This window comes from Gallus gallus, chromosome 8, assembly GCF_016699485.2.
Source record: "Gallus gallus isolate bGalGal1 chromosome 8, bGalGal1.mat.broiler.GRCg7b, whole genome shotgun sequence".
NCBI classification, from domain to species: domain Eukaryota; kingdom Metazoa; phylum Chordata; class Aves; order Galliformes; family Phasianidae; genus Gallus; species Gallus gallus.
The window spans coordinates 22,356,623-22,377,726 of NC_052539.1; the positions used below are offsets into that span (position 1 = coordinate 22,356,623).

Genomic DNA, 21,104 nt, shown 5'->3' on the forward strand with positions numbered 1-21,104 from the left:
CTGGATGATTTCAGTTTATTTTCTATTTCTAAAATATTATCACTTTCCGACATGGCAAAGTTCAATATTCAGTTGCTATTCTATTTCAAGAATGAGATCCTCTTGATCTATTAACATTGTATATTCAGAGAACTATTTGTTGAAATGCTTCCTATTTTGTTTTTGTGTTGGAAAAAGTGATTGTGCTGTAATGGGCAATGTCCTCATGGAAATTCACCTATTAAACTGCATAATTTATGAAGAGACTGATACAATACCTGGAGGAACGAGTTGTATTAGTTCAAGTACTGCTGTGTCAACTAGAAAGGAAGAAAAGTTTCTTCATAAGTTAAAAAAACTAAAATGAGAGGTTACTTAAAGAGAAAACTGCCCACTGATTGATAGCACTATACGCAGCAACACCCACAATAAGAGTAAATAAAGAACAACTTGCTTAAGTACTACAGATTAACACAACGGCATTAGCAGTATACAAAAAGCAACTCTTTCACTAAGAATTTGGTAAGTTCTACCTGCTTACAAGTTTGTTCTTTGAAAATATCTTGTAAAGAAGCTCATGCTAGCTTAACCACTTCTTCAGATAACTCCCTGCATTAGGGAGCATACTCTTACAATTTGCATGAAGGGCTGGTGCTGTCTCATTAAAACTTGTTATTCTCCAGATGTGGTAAGACTGCTTACTGTAGGCATATATCATTTTCTTAAACATATATGTCCATACATATAGACATTTCATATGAAATTAAGACCTTTCATTTGAAATTAATCAAATAAGTAGAGTCAGACAGAGGAAACCATTATTGGTCTGGATAAGCAACTGGATGTCCTGCTAATTAGGATGTTTTCCCCTTCTCCTGTTCTGAAGCATACAGTATACATTCTAGAGGCATTGTCTTAGTTAACAGCATTTTGGCTAAGTTGGTACTATCCAAAAGACAGCAAGAAACTTATGCTTGTACTGATAACAAATCTATGCTATAATATCACTTGTGCTATGGTCCTAATGTATTTATTATGTAATGCACTACATCAGTTATCTGCTAACTTTTCAGATGACAGGCTCTTGATAAAAAAGATAATTATAACATTATTAAGATCTCCAAAACATCTTTAAAGCCCATATGTGTATAACATTAACGCGCACAACACAACAGGCACAAAAAGCAGAACCTACCTTCTAGCAACTCCACAAGGTCTCCAGGATCAACTATATTAGCAAATGTCTGGAAAGTAAATAAATATTAAAAGCAAATAATGGCATAGTCAAAGTCATCAAATATAACTCTGAGGGAAGAAGAACAAAACCTAAAAAAAATTTTTTTCCCTGCTTCAGATGGTTGTCAGGAGTCCTATCCCTCTTGGAATGAGAAAGGAAGCTGAAATTATCATTTGACACATGATCAAATTCATAGAAAGCTAGCAGTTCTTGTCAGATGCTTTCTAGCCATTTCAGGGTTACCTGCCCATATTTAAATTAGGAGCTATTGTGAAGAGCTGAAGACACAGAGGAAAGTATTGTCTGAGAAAATTTCAGGAGAGAAAGAAAAATTACTGAATGCATTAGAATTCTGATAGAGGAAGAATATGTTCTTTAATGTTAGTTACACTTCAAGCTCAACTTATTTGTGTACAGAGTACTGTTCAAGTACTGGCAAGGAACTGGGGAGGAATTCCTGCAAAAACATTTCAATGGATATTAAGCACATAATGGACTTCCCTATAATTCTACACAAAGCATGGAGTGGTATAAATCACTTTACTGCTCCACATACCAAACACTTGAAAATACTAAAGTACTGTTATGCCACAAGTACCCAGATTCATTGAACAGCTATTTGTAAGAAAATAGTTATTACTTCAGCTTTTGTGTTAAGCTCTTTTCTAAGTAAGTAAATTCTTGTGCCTTGGAATTCCCCTAAAGTACAACAAAAACAGTATTCAGTACATTTCCCTTAAGTAGACTGTGGGATGTTTGCCTTTAATGAAATATTGTGTTCTTTTTTATTTTTTCCATTCTTCAGTGGTTGGTAAAATTATCACTGTTTTCATATTACCTACATCACAAGAGTATCACTGATGTTTACTCAGTCTGGTTTTGAAAGTGCAGGGGGATGCCTAAAGGAAAAGAACTAGAAAGGGCAAAGTATTATTATTCACAGGTAGTCAAGGAACCAGATCATATCTGTAAGATTCTGTGTTTCATTACCCCTGTGGTACTAATAATGAAGCTAGTAGGGACTCAGAATATGTGATAAACAACTATAAATTAAAAGGGCAGAGTACTAACTTGGGAATTCTAGTGACAAACTATGAATAAAGGATCTCAAAAGGAAAAGACATCACCAAAAGGGTTTGAGCTGCTATCCTATCTTTCTACTGATTAAGGACTCTCCCACATCTTATAGTTTTTGTGTTACATCTTGCCATCATTTTAAAAGCAATAATATTTAGTTCTTTCCAAGCTAGGAAAATAGATACTGAAAAAGGACAGTTCCTAAAAGAACTAATAAACACCTAAAAATATATATAATCTTCAGTATGTGTATTTCTTGAGTCACTTAAGTCACTTCTTGAGTATGTGGATAATACAGTTGCACACCTCTGTTGTGCTAAAGAGACGCAGGAGTTATAATTTTACGCTGTCCTCAGTGTGATTACTTGCATATCAGGGTTCTGCAATGAGCTTTTGTGTGTATGGGATATGTTTTATTTGCCTTGCATCAGCATTTGACATTATCTTACCTTTTCAAATACTAGTTTTTCTTGAAACAAAAGTGGAAATGCCGCAGGGACGCATCGAGTTTTTTTGTACTGCCCAAGTATAGAGACACTGAGATACAGCTCCTCTTTGTCTTTCAACAGCACTCCAGGGCAAGTTATCTGTAAGAGGAACACATACATTAAACAAACTGAACCTTAGTTAAAGAAGTAATGGCTGTTTTCAGGATAAAAATGAAACGGTCAAGGCTGAAACAGTTGATTGCTGAGAGTCGGAGTGGAAACATTTCTAAAGGAGTTCTATTTGTACAGAATGACAAGAAAAAATCGTCACCACTTTAAAATAACCAAGAACAAGTTCCTACTGTAAGTAAACATGTTCCACTGTCTTAAAGCAAAACTAAAAGTAGTATCCCAATCCTAGGTCTGTACAGTTAAATGCATATACAGACTGTGAGTTAATCAAAGGACACATGTTCTAAAAGAAGAGTGATGGAAGTCTAGAATGGAGTTTCCACGATGCAACAGTACAAAGAAAAATCCAGACGTAGCCTACATAATGGGTGAATGAAGCTGGTAGATGTATATGCTTCTATTTCCATACTCAGTTCAGGCACCAGAAAAGAAAAGTTTATTTGCAAATAATACAATTCAATTAACATTACATTTTCATAGGTAGAGGAGAAAAAGTAAACGTTCCGTTCCTATGGGAGGTAATGTCACACCAATTGTTGTAGGAGAATTTTGGCCACCCAGGAGTGTATTCAAGACAGGAAAGACCCCTCATTGGGCTGCCAGATATTGCCACAAATCTCTCAACTTTCTCTGGCCAATTCTTACTCATTGATTAAGAAGTTTGTATGCTTTTAAAGCCTTGATGAACATCAGACATTCTTAACTGTTTCCACTGCAATGATGTACACAAATCACTGTTAGCTATTTTCTCCAAGCCACGTGGTTTTATTCTATTACCCATCCAGAGAATTGTCACCTTTCACTTGATTTCTACTGCTTGCTTTTTATAGCAGTATAATAAATATGAGGTTGTCTCTTCTAACATAAGGTTGCTGCAGAAAGTGTTCAGACTTTCAATGGCAGGCTACAAAGACAAAGGAGCAGAGTGACAGGAATTAAAATAAGTGCTTTGCTTACAGTCCCTTACTCCCAAATGAACATTTTACCTGAGAAATTCTTGCTGGAGCTAAAACAAAATTACATAAACAGCAGAACAACAGCCTCAAGTGACAAAAACAACAGAAACCAATGTGTTAGAGATTATTACAGGTACAGTGTAAGCTAAAAAAAATAAATAATATATATATATGTATGCCAGAAAAGAAAAAAAAAGAAGTTTCCTCTCCATGTAAGTTAGGACTTCAAAAGTGCAAGAGGAGTACCAGAATAATGGATATCCTGACTGAAATAGACTACCAATCATTAAACAGCTTCATGACAGTGGCTGCAAGTGCTAATAGGAGTGAGTAAAACAGAGAGATTTTACTCATACAAGGCAAGATTGCTCCAAACTACACAAGCTTATAGCTTGGCTGGGACTCTTTTGAATTTACAATTCTTTTTAGCCAGGGCTTCGCACCCTGCAGAAGGCAACCAGAAGAAAAGAGAAAGGTTTGAACACATCAGGCATAGCAAAACCGCAAGCAACAGTTAGGGGATACGTATTCTGGTTAGCCTGTAAAAGTAAGAGCTTACAAATCAGCACGTGTAGAAACTTGTGCTTCTACAACATTGTAGATAGCAGCACAACTCACTGTCCGGGCTGGAACACCAAGTTTACACATTCATATAACTCTAAACCAGCTCCAAAAAGCAATGGCACAAGTATATCCACAGGTCATGAAACATGTTTGGTAATATACGCTGCACGGAGCTGCAGAACACTGAAGAGACAAAATGAAGTCCTTAACTGACTGCAAACCCTTCAGGGAGGATGAGGGAGCATTTTAAAAATGGTAGAAGTATTATAGTTTTCAGAATTAACTGCTCTTACAACCAACCAGGAGAGCTACTGGAAGAGAAACAACTGTTACCACGTGCAGTTCCAGAAGGATGAAAACATGCCATCCCTGGCACTGGGACATCACAGACTCCCATGAAGAAACAGCTGAATCCACCTCATGAGAAGGAACAGAGTTCTACTGTTCCAACATCCCATACAGGGTTTATTTTTTTCCCCTCCTACAATCAGTCCTCAAATTATACCATGCGTATGCAACCAATGAGAAAGGCTGGTCCTGAAAAATCCCTTTAGTAGCCCATTACCACCAAACAGAAAGCATTCTGCATAAAGGGCAATGAACAGTATTAACTTCTGTGGAGTGCAAGCTTACATAAAGAATAGCCCTTTGGACTCAGAGTTACAAAAATAATCTTCTCAATATGAAGAGATGCCATTTTAGTCTCCTTACCTGACAGTAATCCACAATGCTATTAATTCATCTTAGTGCTTAAAGCTTTACATACTTCACTGCCACATTTGTGAATTCTCCAAGTAGCAGTGACATGAAGAATAATGCAAATTTCATTCTGTTGCTACATGAGCAATCTAAATGCCAGCAGCAGAGGTAGGAACCAAAATTAGTCTCAGAAAACAAATAACAATGAAAGCTCAGTCTGAGCAATCATGAATTATTCAATTCAAACTAATGGCAGGGTAAACCAAATATGGTCATAAACTAAGGTTTTCAATTTTAGAAGAGCAGCTTTTCAGAAATGAAGATGACTGCCTATGAAATATACCAAAGGACTCTTGTATTCCAGACTGGAAAAGACCTTGGAACTTAGATTAAGTCAAAAGGAAGAAAACCAAACCGGAACGTATCCTAAAGCGAGAGAAAATAATATATGGCAGAATTTCTGACACAGGTCAACGGGTTTCCAAGAGGCTACAGAAATAAGCAGAGCATTGAAAAAGAAGGGTAACACTGTCTGACTGAAAAATAATAACGGTGAGGCACCTTCAAGGCAGAAAAAGAGACCTGAGCAATTATAACCTCATCAACCAGAATATTAAATATGAAATAATAAAGGATATGGAGGCAAATATGAGAAGGAAAAAAAGCCCAGCAGCACATGTTTAATAAAAAAGGATCAGACAAGCAAAACTCAATGCTTTCTTGAAAGCCTACTTTCTGGGCAAAGGATATCTAGCTTTATCTGGGCATCAGTAATGTCACATGGTGCCACATGAGATATTACTACCTATGAAGCGAAGAAGGAAGTTAGCAAGAAAGTCCTGATGGCCAAAGGACAGCATCAGTAATGTGCTGAAGTGGAGAGCATCACTTAAGGCTTGCTACTAAAAACATTCATCCGTATATGCTGGAATCCACACCTTTAAACAATTTATTGACCTTGGCACAAGAACACTCATGAAATTTCCCAATAAAAAAAACAGAAATCAGAAGCGATGAGAAAGATACAGGAAGAACAGTCATAAGGAATGAGATAGACTACAGTGTATATAACATTTCCTGTTTTACTGATGTTTTACTAGAGGATCTCACTGTGTTACACAACTGCCTAACCATAGTGCAGCTGTGAAAGGAATAATGTTAAGACATTAAGGAGGAATTTTGGACTGCTTTTTTTTTTTTTTTCCTCCTAACATCATCTATGGTAACTGTGAGACCCTATTTGTAATGCTGAACTCAATTCTACCCCTGATCAAGGCGAACTCCTTCCGGAAGGAACAAGAGCGGTTCTCCTGCAGCCCACAGCGGGCAGGCCGGAGGAGTCGCGGCCCGGGCACTCACCGAGCGGATTTCCAGCTGCAGGACGCAGCGCAGCACCTTCCGCGGCATGGAGCGGCCGGGCCGGGCCGGAGGTGACGGCCCCCGACCCGATCCCGAGCCGCGGGCCGGACGCCGTTGTCACGGCAACCACCACGCTTCCGCCTCCCACTGCGCATGCGCACAACGCCTGCGGGCGGGGCGCGGGCGCCGAGGGAGCCGCCCTCAGGGCGGCGCACAGTTGACATCACTCCCACAATGCCCCGCGCCTTCGCCCCTTTCCCACAGTGCTTCCTCTTTTTTTCTTGTTAATTTTGGGTGCGTCCTCGAGTTTCCCTGACATTCTGGTTTTGGCCCTCTGGACTCTTTGAGGCTCAGTTGTCTCAGAGTATCTGCTGTCATGTATTACACCAAGACAGTGACTCTTAACTGCAGCTCACTGCAGCCTCACACAGGAAGGGGTTTAAGCCTTTAGGTATTTCCAAATTCACAAGAGCAGCTGGAGAGAGGAGAGGCAGCTCAGTGTGCCAATAATTACTTCCGAAAGAGGGCAGTGGCACAAATGTATCCCACAAATGTTTTAATTCTACAATTTCACAGACTGACTATTAGTGCTGTAGCAATTGGACAGGTCAATACAATGGGAAAGGCATTACAAGAAAGGTGTATAGATGGGAGGACCAGCATGATAGCAAGGTGCTATAAAGGAAGGGAAGAAGATTGCTCACCTGCATTAGAAGATTCCAGGTTCCCAGGAGAAAGCTTCACCAAGAAGGGATCTCCAGAAAAAGAACCTTCCCCGGTGGCAGTCAGCCCTTAAATGAGCTCTAAGAGAGGTGCAGCCAGGCTCTACCCCTTCCAGTCACACAGCTGAATTGCCTTCACCTGTGCTCCCAGGGCTGACCCAGTCCCCAGGTGCTCAATCAGTGGTTCAGGCTGTGACTCAACAGTTCCCATACAAGCGCAAAGAGGTTGGGAAAGAATCACCATTCTTAACATGCTTTGGTTTTTAATTAATATTATATGTATATATTAGAGACATCAGAGCAGTCAACAGTGATTTCAGTTATTCCTAGATTTCAGTCTTTTAAAATAAAAAAAACTGGAAATGCGGGCTTTATGTCTATTTTGGTGACCTCTGTAATAGCTGTGAGCCTTTTTTGGTTTGTGGTTTTTGTTCAAGCAAAGGCAGGATTCTGCATTTAGAGGCTAGAAAAAAAACTCATTTTTGACTTGCACACATCTAGTACATACATTAAAGAGGGGTTTACATTTGGATAAAAACATCTTATATGCATTATTGGTCTCAAGGTTATGAATGGCTTTCCAAAATTAATAAGAAGGAAATTCTCAAAGATCCATAGCCTCAGATATTAAAATGGTTTACTGCATGTTTTCAGGTACCTTTCATATAGAATCATAGAATCGTTAAGGTTGGAAAAGACCTCTAAGATCATCCAGTCCAACCCCAGCCCATCCCCACCATGTCCACTAACCATGTCCACTAACAGTCTGTGCCAGTGCATCACCAATACACATACTTTTCGGAGGGATAAATAGTGTGTTAAAGGTTGTGAGGTATGAGATTTTATGATAAGTGTGGCCATATAGGACCAGAAGACAGATAAATGCTGAAGTAAAAAACAGCATCATGTTTGTGATGAAAATTCAATGTCTATGTGTAGTGACCTGGAACAAAAATGCTTTATAACCCTTGGAAAAGGAGCACAAGGCAAGGCAGAAAGTCTCTCTGCAGAGATAACAAAGCAGTGAGTTTCAATCCTTCTCTCTGGTAAACCAAGGAAAAACCTGGGGAAGGCTGGAGGGTTATGCAGTCAGCACAGAGATGCTTCTCCATCCCTCAGATCTGCAGACATTCTCCATCTCACCATGCTGAACCTTGGAAGGGAAGGATGCTGCTGCTGCAGTGTTTTCCCTGTCCAGCCCTTTCTGCAGCAGAGTGAGATCCATCTGTATCTTCTGGTCATGATGAAGTGCATAGTTTAGTCAAATATTTGCAGTGCAGGAACAGTGATGCAAGGAAATCCTGTCTTTCAGTACAAATCCATTTGCTAATAAGCAAAATCGATAAGCAAAACCACAAAGGGCATGCTACTTTAACAGACCTGAGGTTTTTACTGCTGAAAATCAGTGAATTCCTTTGCTTTTACAAAAGTAAATCTTGGAATGCTACTTCTACTTAGTTCCTTGTAATACAAGAGCCTGGAAGACAGCTTTGCATTTATGTTAATGTTTTTTTCAATCTTCTTCATTTAAAATCTTCTTTTCCAGCCCTCTGAGCCCTTCCACATATCTTCAGTTTCATCAAAATACTCAATACTCAAACTGTCAAAAGGTTGAAGTTATACTGGTTTAAGATAATTACCACAACAATTCTACGCTATTTTTGCAATGGTCCGCAGGGTCAAGCCTCAAGAATTTCAGCATATTGGTATATGCTACAACATAGGTGAGGTGGGAAATGCACAAGACTCACGGTTGCAAACAACAGACATTGCAAAGTCCAGAATCTAAAAAATATTGTGGATTAGAGAGAAATGGATCAGATAAGACTGGAGATCAGAGAGCAAGTCTAACGTCACTGAGTGTGTCAGAGATTTGCTTCTGGTTAAGAAGCCATGAATGTTTCTCTCCTTAAACTTAGGAAGCATTACGCTGGGTACAAAGTGGTATTTCACATTTATTCTGGCTATAAGAATGCAGGAAATAAAGGAGCTTTCCACATTTTTCCTCCTACTGCAGTTCTTTTAAGAGTGTTGTCAGAGAGCCATTTCTGCCTCCTTTAAGACCTTAACGTTGTTGGAGCAGCCAAAAAAGACCTCAGCCTACGTATATCAAGTGCTTCTATTTTAGATAACATCACTGAGTGTGATTGTCTTGTCATAAATAACTGTGGAGAATTCCAGGAAGACATCTGTTTAAATAACATCAACAAATTATGAGATATGGAAAGATTTCCATATTAGAAAAAGCAAACAAACAAAACATTAAGACTGCTTTACTTTGGAGAGGAGAAAAGTAAGACGTAATACAAAAAAGGTACATAAGGGATTGAGTAATTTGTAGAAATGTGTTTTTCTATTTACCCGTGCCTATTTATCCTTTCAAAGGACACAGGCAATGAAATTAAAAGACAACACAATCAAAACTGATAGAAGAAAGTACTTTAGATAGTGGAACTCATTATAACAAGCTACATTCACCAGTGCTCAAAGGAGAATCAAAATGCTTTAGAGACCCTGTAGGACAATACCCACATGCATTACTTTTTTTTGATCTTCTCACTCACTGCTAGGTTAAATGTGCGATTCACAAAAGTCTGTTCCTGTGCAAAGAATTGTAGCCAAGGAAAACAGCCAGAAAAAGTTAAGACTAAACAATCCCAGTGCACGATAGAGCAGAGCTGGAAGAATTTTGTAATGTGAGAGATTCTAATAGGATCTAAGGGGACCAAAGTGAATTGCATTACTGCAGACAGTAATGTAACAGGGAAGGTAGACTGTTAGATTATTGATGAGGACAGAGGATGGAGATTACCTGAGGGTGTCAGCACACTCTTCACAAAATACATTTTCATCTAATCTTTCTACTTTAAAGCAGGAAAGAAGTTGCTCAGAAGTTAGCATTCATTAATATCCATTGCTTTAGAAAAAGACCACAATGGCTCTGTCGATCCCGTTGTGGCGTGGTGTATTACATTCATCTTGCTCTTTCCTAACCTGCAAGGACTAAATTGGGCAGAGCTCTCAGGCTTCCCTGGTGAACCTACAAGTTACTACGGGCAAAAGGCTGCCTGGTCATTTTGTTCTGTAGGGTAAGCCGTGACCTTTCTTCCCTGTGTCCTCCCAGTCTCACTCATGCCTACTGAAGAGCATTTTTCACCATGCATCTGGAGAAACTGAGCATCTCTCGGCACATTTCACTGTGGCTCAACCATGGCAGAGTGAATCTTCTGTGTTGCTGCTAAGCCAAAACTCACTTTGTTGGCTATGACCACTGCCCTTCACTGATTCTTGATGTAAGTCATGCCTGCAGCAGAGAAAAAAAAACAAGGCAAGCTACCCAAAGACACTGAAATATTCTTAACATGTAAGCTGTTTTCTAGGTCTGCTAAATTCTTTCTTGACTGGCTTCAGCTAAGGAAGAAATCAAATCTGATTTGATTACAGCCACTAGAGGAATAGTCCAGATCTTGAATTCAGCCATGGTAATTGGAAACTTTCCTTGTAAAGGAATGATCTAAATTCATCTAAGAGATAACTTCAATGCATTCAGTCTTATGACTTCACAAATGGTACAGATTCAATCAGCCAATACAGTATTAGATTTATACCCCTAGAAAGTTCCTGGGCTCTCCGTTAATCAATTCAAAAGAGGTAATACTTTCTTTTGTGTTTTAATTTTTTTTTTAAATTATCTTAGATGGAGGCGTTGCCCCAGCAAAGTTTTTGCCTGAAACAAAATTATTCTTACCAAGTTATAAACCCCTGAAAATAGGGGGTTTATAATGGGACTGCTGATAGACCCTTAACAATAGCGTTGTGAATTGCGCTGCTATAATTAATGATACTTCAGAAAGATTTATGGTCCTTAGACAGAGATAAAACAGAAATATCATTGCTTCTATGCCTCCCATCATTTTATCCTCTATGAAATTTTATGCGAAATAAGTCAAATGAAAAATGTAAGCTCTTAATCTTTTCCCAGAGTCCTGTCTCTCACTTGATGAACACTTTTGTGGAATAAATTAGAGCGTTTTATTCCTTATGCATTTATGGCTTTGTATTTAAAAAGCAAAGAAAAGAACATTGTCAGGTCGGCAGAACAACGCAAGACAATGGCGGTGGAGGAAGCAGAATCTTCCAACTGTTCTTGCCAGTCCTTCTGCCATCCCAGAGATGAGATTGTGGCCCTGCAGGAATGCGGAGCAGCTGGTGGGGCAGTGTCCAACATGGCGCCCCTGTGCCACAGTGAAGGCAGAATGTTGGCACTGATGGCTCTAGCTGCAGCAGTGATAGCTCAGTGGTCCGAGCTGGAAGCCAAAAACTGGGGATCAATTATGGCCATTAAGTACCTTTGTGTTGAAAAAATGCAGGATACTAAACAGTTACATAAATTAACTGGGAAGAGTATACAAGAGGCAGTTGCTAGAAGCTGAAAGCAGAAGAATTTGAATCAGAAATTAGACGCTGTATTTTAACACATGAATTGAGTAACCACTGGAATCAGCTCTCAAAGGGAAGGTGAAATCTCCATCTTCGACAATTCAAAAGGAAAACGAGGAGCAGACTGAAGGCACGGTTTTGTCAAAACAACAACAAAAAAACCCAACCTGTTAAACAAAAAAAAGAAGTGACAACAGAATTTAATTGCTGTCGTCTGTGACATCCAGGAGGTTGCAGTAATGGCCTGACATTATGTTCTGTCTGTGAATGTTGTGACTCATAAGCGTATTAAAACCTAAAGCACTGCTTACTGGGCAGAGCCACAGAGAGGGCTCTGACCAGTTTGCTCTGGAGTGTTCACACTGCAGCAGATGACTTCTACACATCGCTCACTGGAAATATCCATTTCCAGCAGAGGAGCCCGTGCTCTTTCTGCTACAGACAGAGAGTTTGGCACCAAAGAATCAGCTGCAAGAAACACTGTAAAACAGGGAAAAGGGTTGTTTGTGGGCAGCCAGGCTGAGACAGCAGCTGAAGAGCAGGCTGAGAAATTGCAGTTTGGGGCATAGGCCATCTGAAATGGCAGTTAGCGCTCCAAATCCATCACATTCCATTGTAGTCCCAGGCTCAGGCTTCTGTTAGCCTCATCCAGCTCACATGGCATCTAGTCGCATTTTTTTTTGAAAAGCCTTCCTGCAGTGTGGCAGGAGATTTGTCCCTCTGCCCATTAAAGTAGCAGCATTTGAGGTTCTTCCATGTTAATTTGACTGACAGCAAAGGCACTAGAGAACCTCAAGGACATTCTGGCTGGCATGTTTTCCTGGTATAAATTTTAGTGTAGTGTTCTATCACAGAAAAGCTAAACATTCTCTTCAAATAATAGCTGGAGTTACTCATTTAATAGGGTGCTCTGAGATCTGATCTCGAATTCCTCATGAATCATAACATTGCTCCTTTAAAATTTCTCCAATATGTCAAGAAGATTATTATTATTATTATTATTATTTTAAACAAGAACTTTCAGTTTTCAATGGAATTCACTCCGGATAGCAGAACGTTTTTTTTTTTTTCTTTGTGAGGAAGATTTGTAAAGGGGCAGGATTGTGGCTATTATTAGAGTCCATCCTAAAGAAAATCATCAAATCCTTTAGAGCACTAGGCAGATCTGGGCTAGGGAGCGTAACAGGATGGCATACAGCAACAGAGAGAAAATGGAGCAGGAAGAAAGGAAAAATGGAAACCCAAAAAGAAGAGCAGACACCAATTAGAATTCTTGCAGTCTGTAACAAGGGGTGAGTGTAAGAAGCCATATGAAAAGAAAGGGGAGAGTGGATTAGTGTTAATCACCGACACAGGAAAGTAGGAAGGGTTTTAAATGAGCTTTAAAAAGCAAAAAAATTGAGTTAGCAGCACAGAAGAGAATTCCAGATCAAGCAAGTGTGGGAGCAAAAATAAAACGCCGAATACCAGGAGATAATCTGAGCCTAAGCAATTAATTTCTTATGGTAATTTTTGGGTGAAATGGAAACTTCTCTCTCCCCCTCTCTCCTCCCCTCTAGGGAAAGTACTATTTACCCATTTCCTTATTCTAGTGAAAGGGTGCTTTTAGTGTTAGAAGACTTCATCCTGATTTTTTTTTCCCCTCGCTTTTCTAATGGTATATACGTATGTCACCCTGTTACAGGAAAAACAAAGCACTGAGGACTAGAACTTGCCAGTCTCAGTCAATAACTTGGCCCATACATACAGTTCAGATGATTTGCCTCTGGAGCTTCAACAGGTATCAGAGCTGAATGGCTGCGCAGTGAGGGCAGGAGCTGTCCTTACAGATCGGGGTTATGGAACATCACCTAACATTGCTACGTTACCAATTGAACTGCCTGTAAAAGGAGAACAGAAGCAGTTAGCCAGTAATAAAAAAAAAAAGCAAAGCAAAAATGAACCACACACACAAAACCGAACAAACAAGAATGGTAGTATGGGTTGCCTGTTCTTGCACACTGCTACCAACAAGAAATCCTATTTTTAGCATTGGATTTATCTGCAACATAAGAAAGAATAGCACGGTGTTTGAGTTGGGGTTTCTTTTATATCTGAACCATCATTTAAAGGTTAATGAGGAAACTAACACTATGTGGAAAGGTACATCAGTTAAACACTTCCTTTATAAAAGCTCTGTGTATTCTTAGCATATTAGGAGTTTATCATTTGCTGCAAAAACCCTTGATCAGTTCCTTTTTCCTTCAAATTGTGCTACAAGTTACAATGAAGGAGCACTGTCATGAAGGGCTTCTAGTATAGCATCACCGAACTCCAATAGCCATTTCTCTGCACTGGGATGTATTTTGGTGGTGACAGCAGCCCTGCTGACATGGCAGAAGAAGACAGGTCCCACCTTACAGCCTCAAACCAAGCTCTAAGGGAACAGAAGAGCAGAAACCTGCTCCAACTCCTTGCTCTGTGCCAGGGCTGCACGTGCCAGCTTCTCCAGCCTGACAGGACTCTTTTAATGACCAAAGTTACACACAAAACCCAATCTGAAAGCAGGGCTTCGGAACAGAAATGCCTACACAGCTGTGGCAGCCACTTCTCAAATGTGCTGCTGCTTATGAACTGCAAGAATAATATGGTGAAATGTGCCGACTTTTGCAGTTTTCCCCTCTTTTGTTGAAACTAATGAGTCACGATTAGAGTAATGCTTTTCTGTGACTCTGAAACCATTTTGCTTAATGAGGTACTAAGTCTTTATAATTAGGCCCAGAAGGGAACTGGGACGTGGCCCCTTAAGAGCAATAATTATTTAGGTTATTTATGGTAATAAAAAATTGAAAATAGGAATTCTTCCTCAGAATGTGACTATTTATTCTTTTACATATTGCCTAACAGGCAATTACCCTATTAAGGCAACGTTTTGTTGCTAAAGACATTAATTGAAATGTAAATTAAATGTAAATCAGCTAATTAAATTGATATGTAATGAACTTGTCATGCAGGCCTTTGAGATCAGATGCATTTTGCTAATAAACAAGTGTTATAGTAGTGCCATTGCTCACTGGAGTTAAAGTTGTTTAATGTGTTGCATCTATAACACACTCCCTCGCCCAACTCAGAGGTCTGGATGGTGCGTTAGCAACCAGAACAAGGCCAGCACTGGGAATTTCCTGATTATTCCCTCCAACTATTTCCTGCTTGACCTCCCTGCGTAGCAAGGCCAACACTGCACAGCCCACTGCCTGCAGCCCAAGCTCTCTGTTCCTTCTGCACCCCAGAAATGGTAAAGCACTTCATAAAGACTCTCACCAGGACTGACGCCGCTCTATCCAACAGCTTCTGGTGGTGAAGAGCCCAGCCAACGGCTTGCTCCATCTTTCTCCTGGGTGTCTCATCCAGTTGCATTTCATTAGCAACTTAAGCAGATACCTGTGGCTGTGGTTCAGTCTGTTAAGAGCACATGTGCTCTTTTAATGCCTTTTTCTAGGGCAGTAACCTCTTCACCAGAGTTTTAAAAAAAAACCTCTTGAAGCACATGCAGTACCACTGCCTGTTGACATCATCACCTCCCAGTTACCTTTTCTCTTCTGTTTGTTTTATCACTCTGCTTTTTCTCTTCTCTGATTTTGACTGCAAGCTGTTGGGATGGCAACGTTATTTTTTTTGCCTGTGTGCTGTGTCTGATTCATAGGGGCAGTGAACCCTCGCAGCAGTGGGAGGATAACTCTGGACATTCCTGAAATACAAAGAAATAAAAGAAGAAATGATCAAAATTTGCTTGGAGATTATGTTGAAAATGTGCACGGTGAACATTATTGCTGACATCGAGTCAATCCAGTCATAGGAGGCTGAGCCAGGATAACCCTCTGTGCTGTCAATAACAAGTAACCTTAATCATCAGAGTGTGAGTTTGTGTCAAACTGGAAATAAGGGGAAGGGATATGAAACTATCAGTTCTGATATGAAACTATCAGTCTTCCTGTAGCTACATATGGAGCCAAACTCACTGAAATTTCTGGGATAACTTCAAGTCCCAAGTTGAAGGTATTGTGGAGGGTGGAATCCCCCCTCTGCCAGACATATGGGCAAAATTCACTGTCTACCATCACACAACACTAAACCAAATGTCGCATATTTTGCTTTTGAAAAAGCCCTGGTCAAAAATTTAGAAATTCCACTGCCCATTTGTGTTAAAATCATGCAGACATTTTGCATGTGCAGTCATAAAGCTGAAGGGAATGGGGCAACAAGGGCTGTGGAAGCATGGTTTGGAGGGGCTGAAATGCTTTTGCAGGAAGTTTTCCTGGATGCATCACGCCGTTATCGCACCTGAGCATTCACACGTAATTGTTCTGTCTTGAATAAATCTGATGCTGCATTTGTAACTTCTCCTACCCAGAGAACCTTCTACTCTGCAATCCTTTGGGTCCAGGGTATTTAATAAACATGTCAACTACCACTCTCTTTAGCTTGAATGCAGCATCTTGTTTTTTCCTGCTGAAGAACACTCCAGTTTGAAGTTTACAGAGCAATTAAAGACCCTCGCGGGGCCCCTGATATGTAGAGATTGTCAGTATATGTAGATTAGTAATTGTCAAGTTTCTCCCTCAGGCCAGAGAGCTCTTAGTCAAATTCCAGAGATCATCAAGTATTCAGATTTCAGTGGGCTTTGTTTCGTACACAACACAGTGGCATAATTAAACTACAATGCTTCTTTTCCAATAGACTTTTGGATCTGGCTATGTTTCCATTAATTTATTTTAATTAGCTATGATTGGAAAATAAAAATGAACTTCATTCTAAAGCTGTAACTTTGCTGCTTCGAAAAAAAAAGATGCCCTGGGTACAGTTTTCTCTTCTAAACTGCTGGGGTTTGGGGACCACACTTACTGATGTGACTTGCAAAGGCCTGATGTAGGACAAAGTACAGCAGTCCTAGGGGAGAAGCACTCTGGCTGCTTCTCAGCTGACGTGGGCATAGGTGATTCAAGGATGCCCCCACCTTGAATTTCATTGACCTCCTGGCTTGGACTCTACCTCAAATTTGAGTATGTCCTTTAGCAGTTTCTGTGTTTCTGTGTCTTTGGATGTTGATTCAAATAGAAACTGAAAAAAAAGAAAAAAAAAGTTAAGAAAAGGAAATTAATTAGTATAAGGATGTTAGCAACCTCAGCCAATGCTGTGATGGTCTGCTCCAGCATCCTTGTTGAGTCCCCTGTCCTACCAAGGCAGTTCTCTTCTACGAGGCGAACAAATACACAACTAAATTTAATATTCTTTTGCTTAAGTACTGAAGAGGAATTGTGCTGACTTGCTTTGCCTCTTGAATGGTCGCACCCCTAAAGATCGAATCACTGCTTTAATGCAGTATTCCCTGGAAGCCATGGGGTAATGAAGAAATGGATGAAGTTTTCATAAGATCCAAAAGCCTGTGCACATTCTGCCAGCTGGATTCTCTGCTGAGGCTCTCACATGTTGCATTGTGGACCCTGGGCTGGGAGAATACAAACTGCTGGTCTTTGGTCTGCATCCATTGTTTGGGTCCTACTCCAATTGACCCATGTCCATTTGTAGACAGAGCCTATGGTAAGGAGCAAGTTGTAAATGTGTGTGGTGTTTCTGACATACAAACTGTGATTTTTTTCAAATCACTATGTGGGATCTGAAAGTTTAATTCCGAGTAAAATAAAAAAGATTTGGACACTGAAACAGTGATGGCAACCGCAGAGGAGACAGCCAAAGCATCCCCAATATCCCAGAAGGATAATTGCCAGCATGTAATTTCCGAGTAACTTCCTGCAGTCTCAGACTGACTTTGAAGTGAGGATCTATCATTTTGTCATCAACCTTTAAGTCTCTGTGTCCCCAAACTCCTTTATGGGCTAAACATTCATTTCACAAAAATCACTTAAATTCTTCCAGTCAGTAGCTACAGCCATAGACCTGAAGTGTCTCTTCTCTGCTTGGCCCACTGCATATACATCTCGTTCCATTCTTTTCCCAAGGCCTGTTTTTGTGCTAGGGCATGAAAACTGGATCCAAGCAGCACGAACAAAGTTTGGCTTTGAATAGTAGCCCAAGAGGAGAATCTGAAGGTAAAAGAGTCCTGATAAAAAGAAGGGAAAATAAACCTCCTCACATTCTTCCTATGATGATACTTCTCAAAATTATTAATTTTGCTTGTCCTGTATCATATCTTAGGGCAAGCTACTTTTCCTGACTGAATTGCAACGTGGAGTTTGGTTCGGTGGGCTTAACTGAAGCGTGGCTATCTGGCAAAGGCTGTGTTATCTGTAATAAAGTAACTCCTTCAAATTTACTTTCCTGATCTTGTACTTTGGTTGGGCTGCCAGAGTCTTAATGCCTGGAAAAGTATCTGTCACCCAGGGGCCCTCATTTTAAAGGGCTGTAGGTTTTTAGGGGCTGGATGGCGTCATCTCTCCGCATCAATTTTGTCAATGTATTCCTGAGAGCGAGCCAGCCTGAGCTGTGTGCTAATGTCTCATCTCTTCTTCAGCTGATGGCAGTCCTGGCTCAGCGAGATTTCAGTTTTCCTCGCTGGACTTTTCTTTCCCTGCCCTCCCTAAGCTATATTTTCTAAGCACCAATTTCACTCCAAAATTAAAGATGAAATTTAAAGATTAAGGGCTGCAGGTTTTTTTTTTTTTTTTTTTTCCAAAGGCATTTTGATGTCTCATACTCATTGATTGAGTTAGGTATCTAAAGCATCCAGAGCAATCTGGCCCCGATCCCAAATTACTTGATGTAAAAGGCCAATTTGACTTTTAAAATGCTCTCCATTTTAATCGCCTACTGTGCAATTAGTAGCACACATAACAACTGCATTTTACGCAGCATGGGTTGGCCAGGTGTAGAGCGGTGTAACAGATCCCACTACCTGGCTTGGATATAAATACCAGAAATACTGAATGCCACGTGTGCCAGTCATAGTCCCTACCAACTCCAATTACTTCAGTAGTCTGACTCCAAATTCAGATGTACCGTGGTATCACTTAGGTCAGGATACAGTACGTAATTCTTAATCTTATGAGTAAAATCACTTTAGTACCATAAAGATGAAACTGCACATCATCCAAGGAGAGGAGGTCAGAGCTTTGTTAGTTATCCTTCTCACTGAACAAAGGGATTAAGACTGTGTCTCTGCTGAAGAGCATTCTGTTGTAGTGCATTTGTAAGTTAGAAAACAAAGAAGAATGGAGGGGCCATTCCTGCAATAAGCCTTGTGTGGGAAGTCCAGAAACGAGTTTAGCTGGGCAATACAGGAAGCAAGGTCAGAGCTGAACACTATGGCACATGCTCTGCCAAACTTCCCACGTATAGCCATACCAACCCCTTTGCCCTGTGTTAGATAGAGGCAGTGGAAAGTTGGGTTCAGATGCTGGTTTTAGTTGAGCTCCGTTCACCATTCTACATAGTACTGTGGGATACTTGTTCTCAGAAGCTGCACCCATTTCCAGGGTGCCATCCCAGAAGCTCACACTTACAAGGCATCAATTTGTCCCTTCTCTGAAGGAACAAAAGTCATCACTAAAAGCAGAAGTGGTCCCAATCCATATTCATTCCACTTCTTCCTTTGGCTGATATCTCTAAAGTGTTAACTGCTGAAAGCAGGGACACGAAAACCCACCACAGTGAGAGCTGATTAGAATTCAGCCTTCTGTGTCATCCATAAATAGGAAATAAAGAATACATGTCTGTGATTAATTGTCCATAAACGACTGGCTTCCCCTATACCATACAAACACAGTCCTTGTATTTATCCAGCTCACCAAAAGACCAGCAAGCAGATTGTTCCTCAGTCAGGACTGGGAATTTAAGGAAATGCATAAAGTGGGGGCTCTGTGTTTATGTGTAGGTTGACACGTACACACATCTGCTTTTCTCCATGATTTACAGTGTTCATGAGAAAATCAGAATATGATTTTTCTTTTTATAAAGCTGTACTTGTCAATAGATCAAAATACACTGAGTCACCAAATCATTCCTTTAGTTAAGAAATGTTTGTAACATTAGAAGCATCAACCTATAATCTGTTTCTGTTGTGCGTTGTAACTTGGCCAAATCTGAGACCTGTAGAATCACTGGAAAAAGAATAAAAAACAGGTGTTATACAGAAACTGGAGCTGCAGTCTGAAGCAAAGGTGGGTAAAGGCTGCTCTTACCAATTGGGAATGCACCTTCATTAAAGCACCAGCTTGACTGTGGTTCAGCTGAGCTCACCGGAGTGCAGCTGCCTGCTCCATTGTCTCCCTGGCAAAGCCCAGGAGACCTCCTCATCTGCTGTGATTTACAGCCCTGGGGCTGCCCTGCACGTTGCATCCCACACCTTCAGCATCTGCTGTGGCTGGGTGCTAGGTGCATTTGGCACCTCTCACCACGTACAACTGCACAGGCATTGCGGTTGCAGTGCTGGTCTGAGAGTGGGAGGTGATGCTCTGGAGATTTGGTCCCTCTGCCTCTGTCTTCCCAAACGTCTTTAATCAAATCATTTGTTTTCTGACAGTCCCGGTTTCCCCAGGTGCTAAGAAGGGATGAAGAGCTACAAACCTCTGCAGACACAATGCAGAACAATGAGAGAAAAATTCTGCAGGAGGCTTAGATATCATTATATGATTTGCTGCAGTGACTTTTATAGTAGTCAGGACCTGGTATAAGAAGCAGGAACAATATCTTAGCAAGGATGAGGTTGAAAAGGTTCTTGAGATGATCTCATCCAACAGCTCAGCTCACACTGGATCACCTGGAGCAGTTTGCCCAGGGTTGTGACCTGTTGGGTTTTGAACATCTCCAAAAGACGGGTTCACTACAGCCTCTCCAGGCAGCTTGTTCCAGTGTGTGACCACTTGCATGGCAAAAGTAAGAGTTTACTTGTGTTCAGATAGAATTTTGTGTTTCTTTTTAATTTGTGCCCATTGCCTCCTGTGTGGGTCCCACACATCCATGAGCTCCCAGCAAGCCCCAAATGGGGACTGTATGTGGCAGAATCTGCACTGAATGGTGGGGGCATGGTTCTTGGAGACATTCACCGTCGGGCTGGATGGGGCTCTGAGCACCCTGATGGAGCTGTAGGTGTCTGTGTTCATTGCAGGAGAGTTGGACCAGATTACCTTTAAAGGTCCCTTCCAATTCAAACAATTCTATGATTCTATGAATTTATCTGATCCCTTCTGAAATCTGAGGCATCCGTTCCCTTACCTCTTGTGCATCTCTTCCCAGGTGAGAATTGGCTGCCTTTCCTGGGAATCCGCATCTGCTCATTCAGTCACTGTGTTAACAGTCTCACATCTCCTGGAGATACTCTGGCACCGTCCTAGTGCCCAGCCGTTAGCAGAGATTGTATAGCAACAGGGAGCCCTTGCTGGGCCTGCCTCCCTAATTGTAAAACATAGTGATTACTTCCACCACCACCAAAAGACAGCTCCTTCAGAAAAAAAAAAAA

At 40.7% G+C, this 21,104-nt stretch overlaps 1 protein-coding gene and 1 non-coding gene across 12 annotated transcripts in view; both read right to left on the reverse strand.

Moving 5' to 3' along the window:
• SPATA6 (spermatogenesis associated 6) overlaps window positions 1-7,262 on the reverse strand; it is a 51,111-nt gene extending 43,849 nt beyond the window's left edge. For 8 of the 11 annotated variants that reach the window (XM_040705414.2, XM_040705413.2, XM_040705412.2 and 5 more), the window contains exons 1-4: window positions 6,492-6,637; window positions 2,743-2,880; window positions 1,175-1,223; window positions 258-299 (exon numbers count right to left, since the gene is read on the reverse strand). In XM_040705414.2, the coding sequence (XP_040561348.1) occupies window positions 258-299; window positions 1,175-1,223; window positions 2,743-2,880; window positions 6,492-6,539 (277 nt within the window). In that variant the 5' untranslated portion in view covers window positions 6,540-6,637. Of the gene's footprint in view, window positions 1-257; window positions 300-1,174; window positions 1,224-2,742; window positions 2,881-6,491; window positions 6,638-7,195 lie in introns of those variants that run through there. The other 3 variants (XM_046944874.1, XM_046944873.1, XM_046944872.1) reach the window with 1 other exon arrangement.
• An 11,637-nt stretch (window positions 7,263-18,899) lies between these two features.
• Window positions 18,900-19,007, reverse strand: MIR1809 (microRNA 1809). The gene has a single exon (NR_035312.1). It is a non-coding gene; the product is annotated as a microRNA 1809 (primary transcript).
• Between the last annotated feature and the right edge of the window lie 2,097 nt (window positions 19,008-21,104).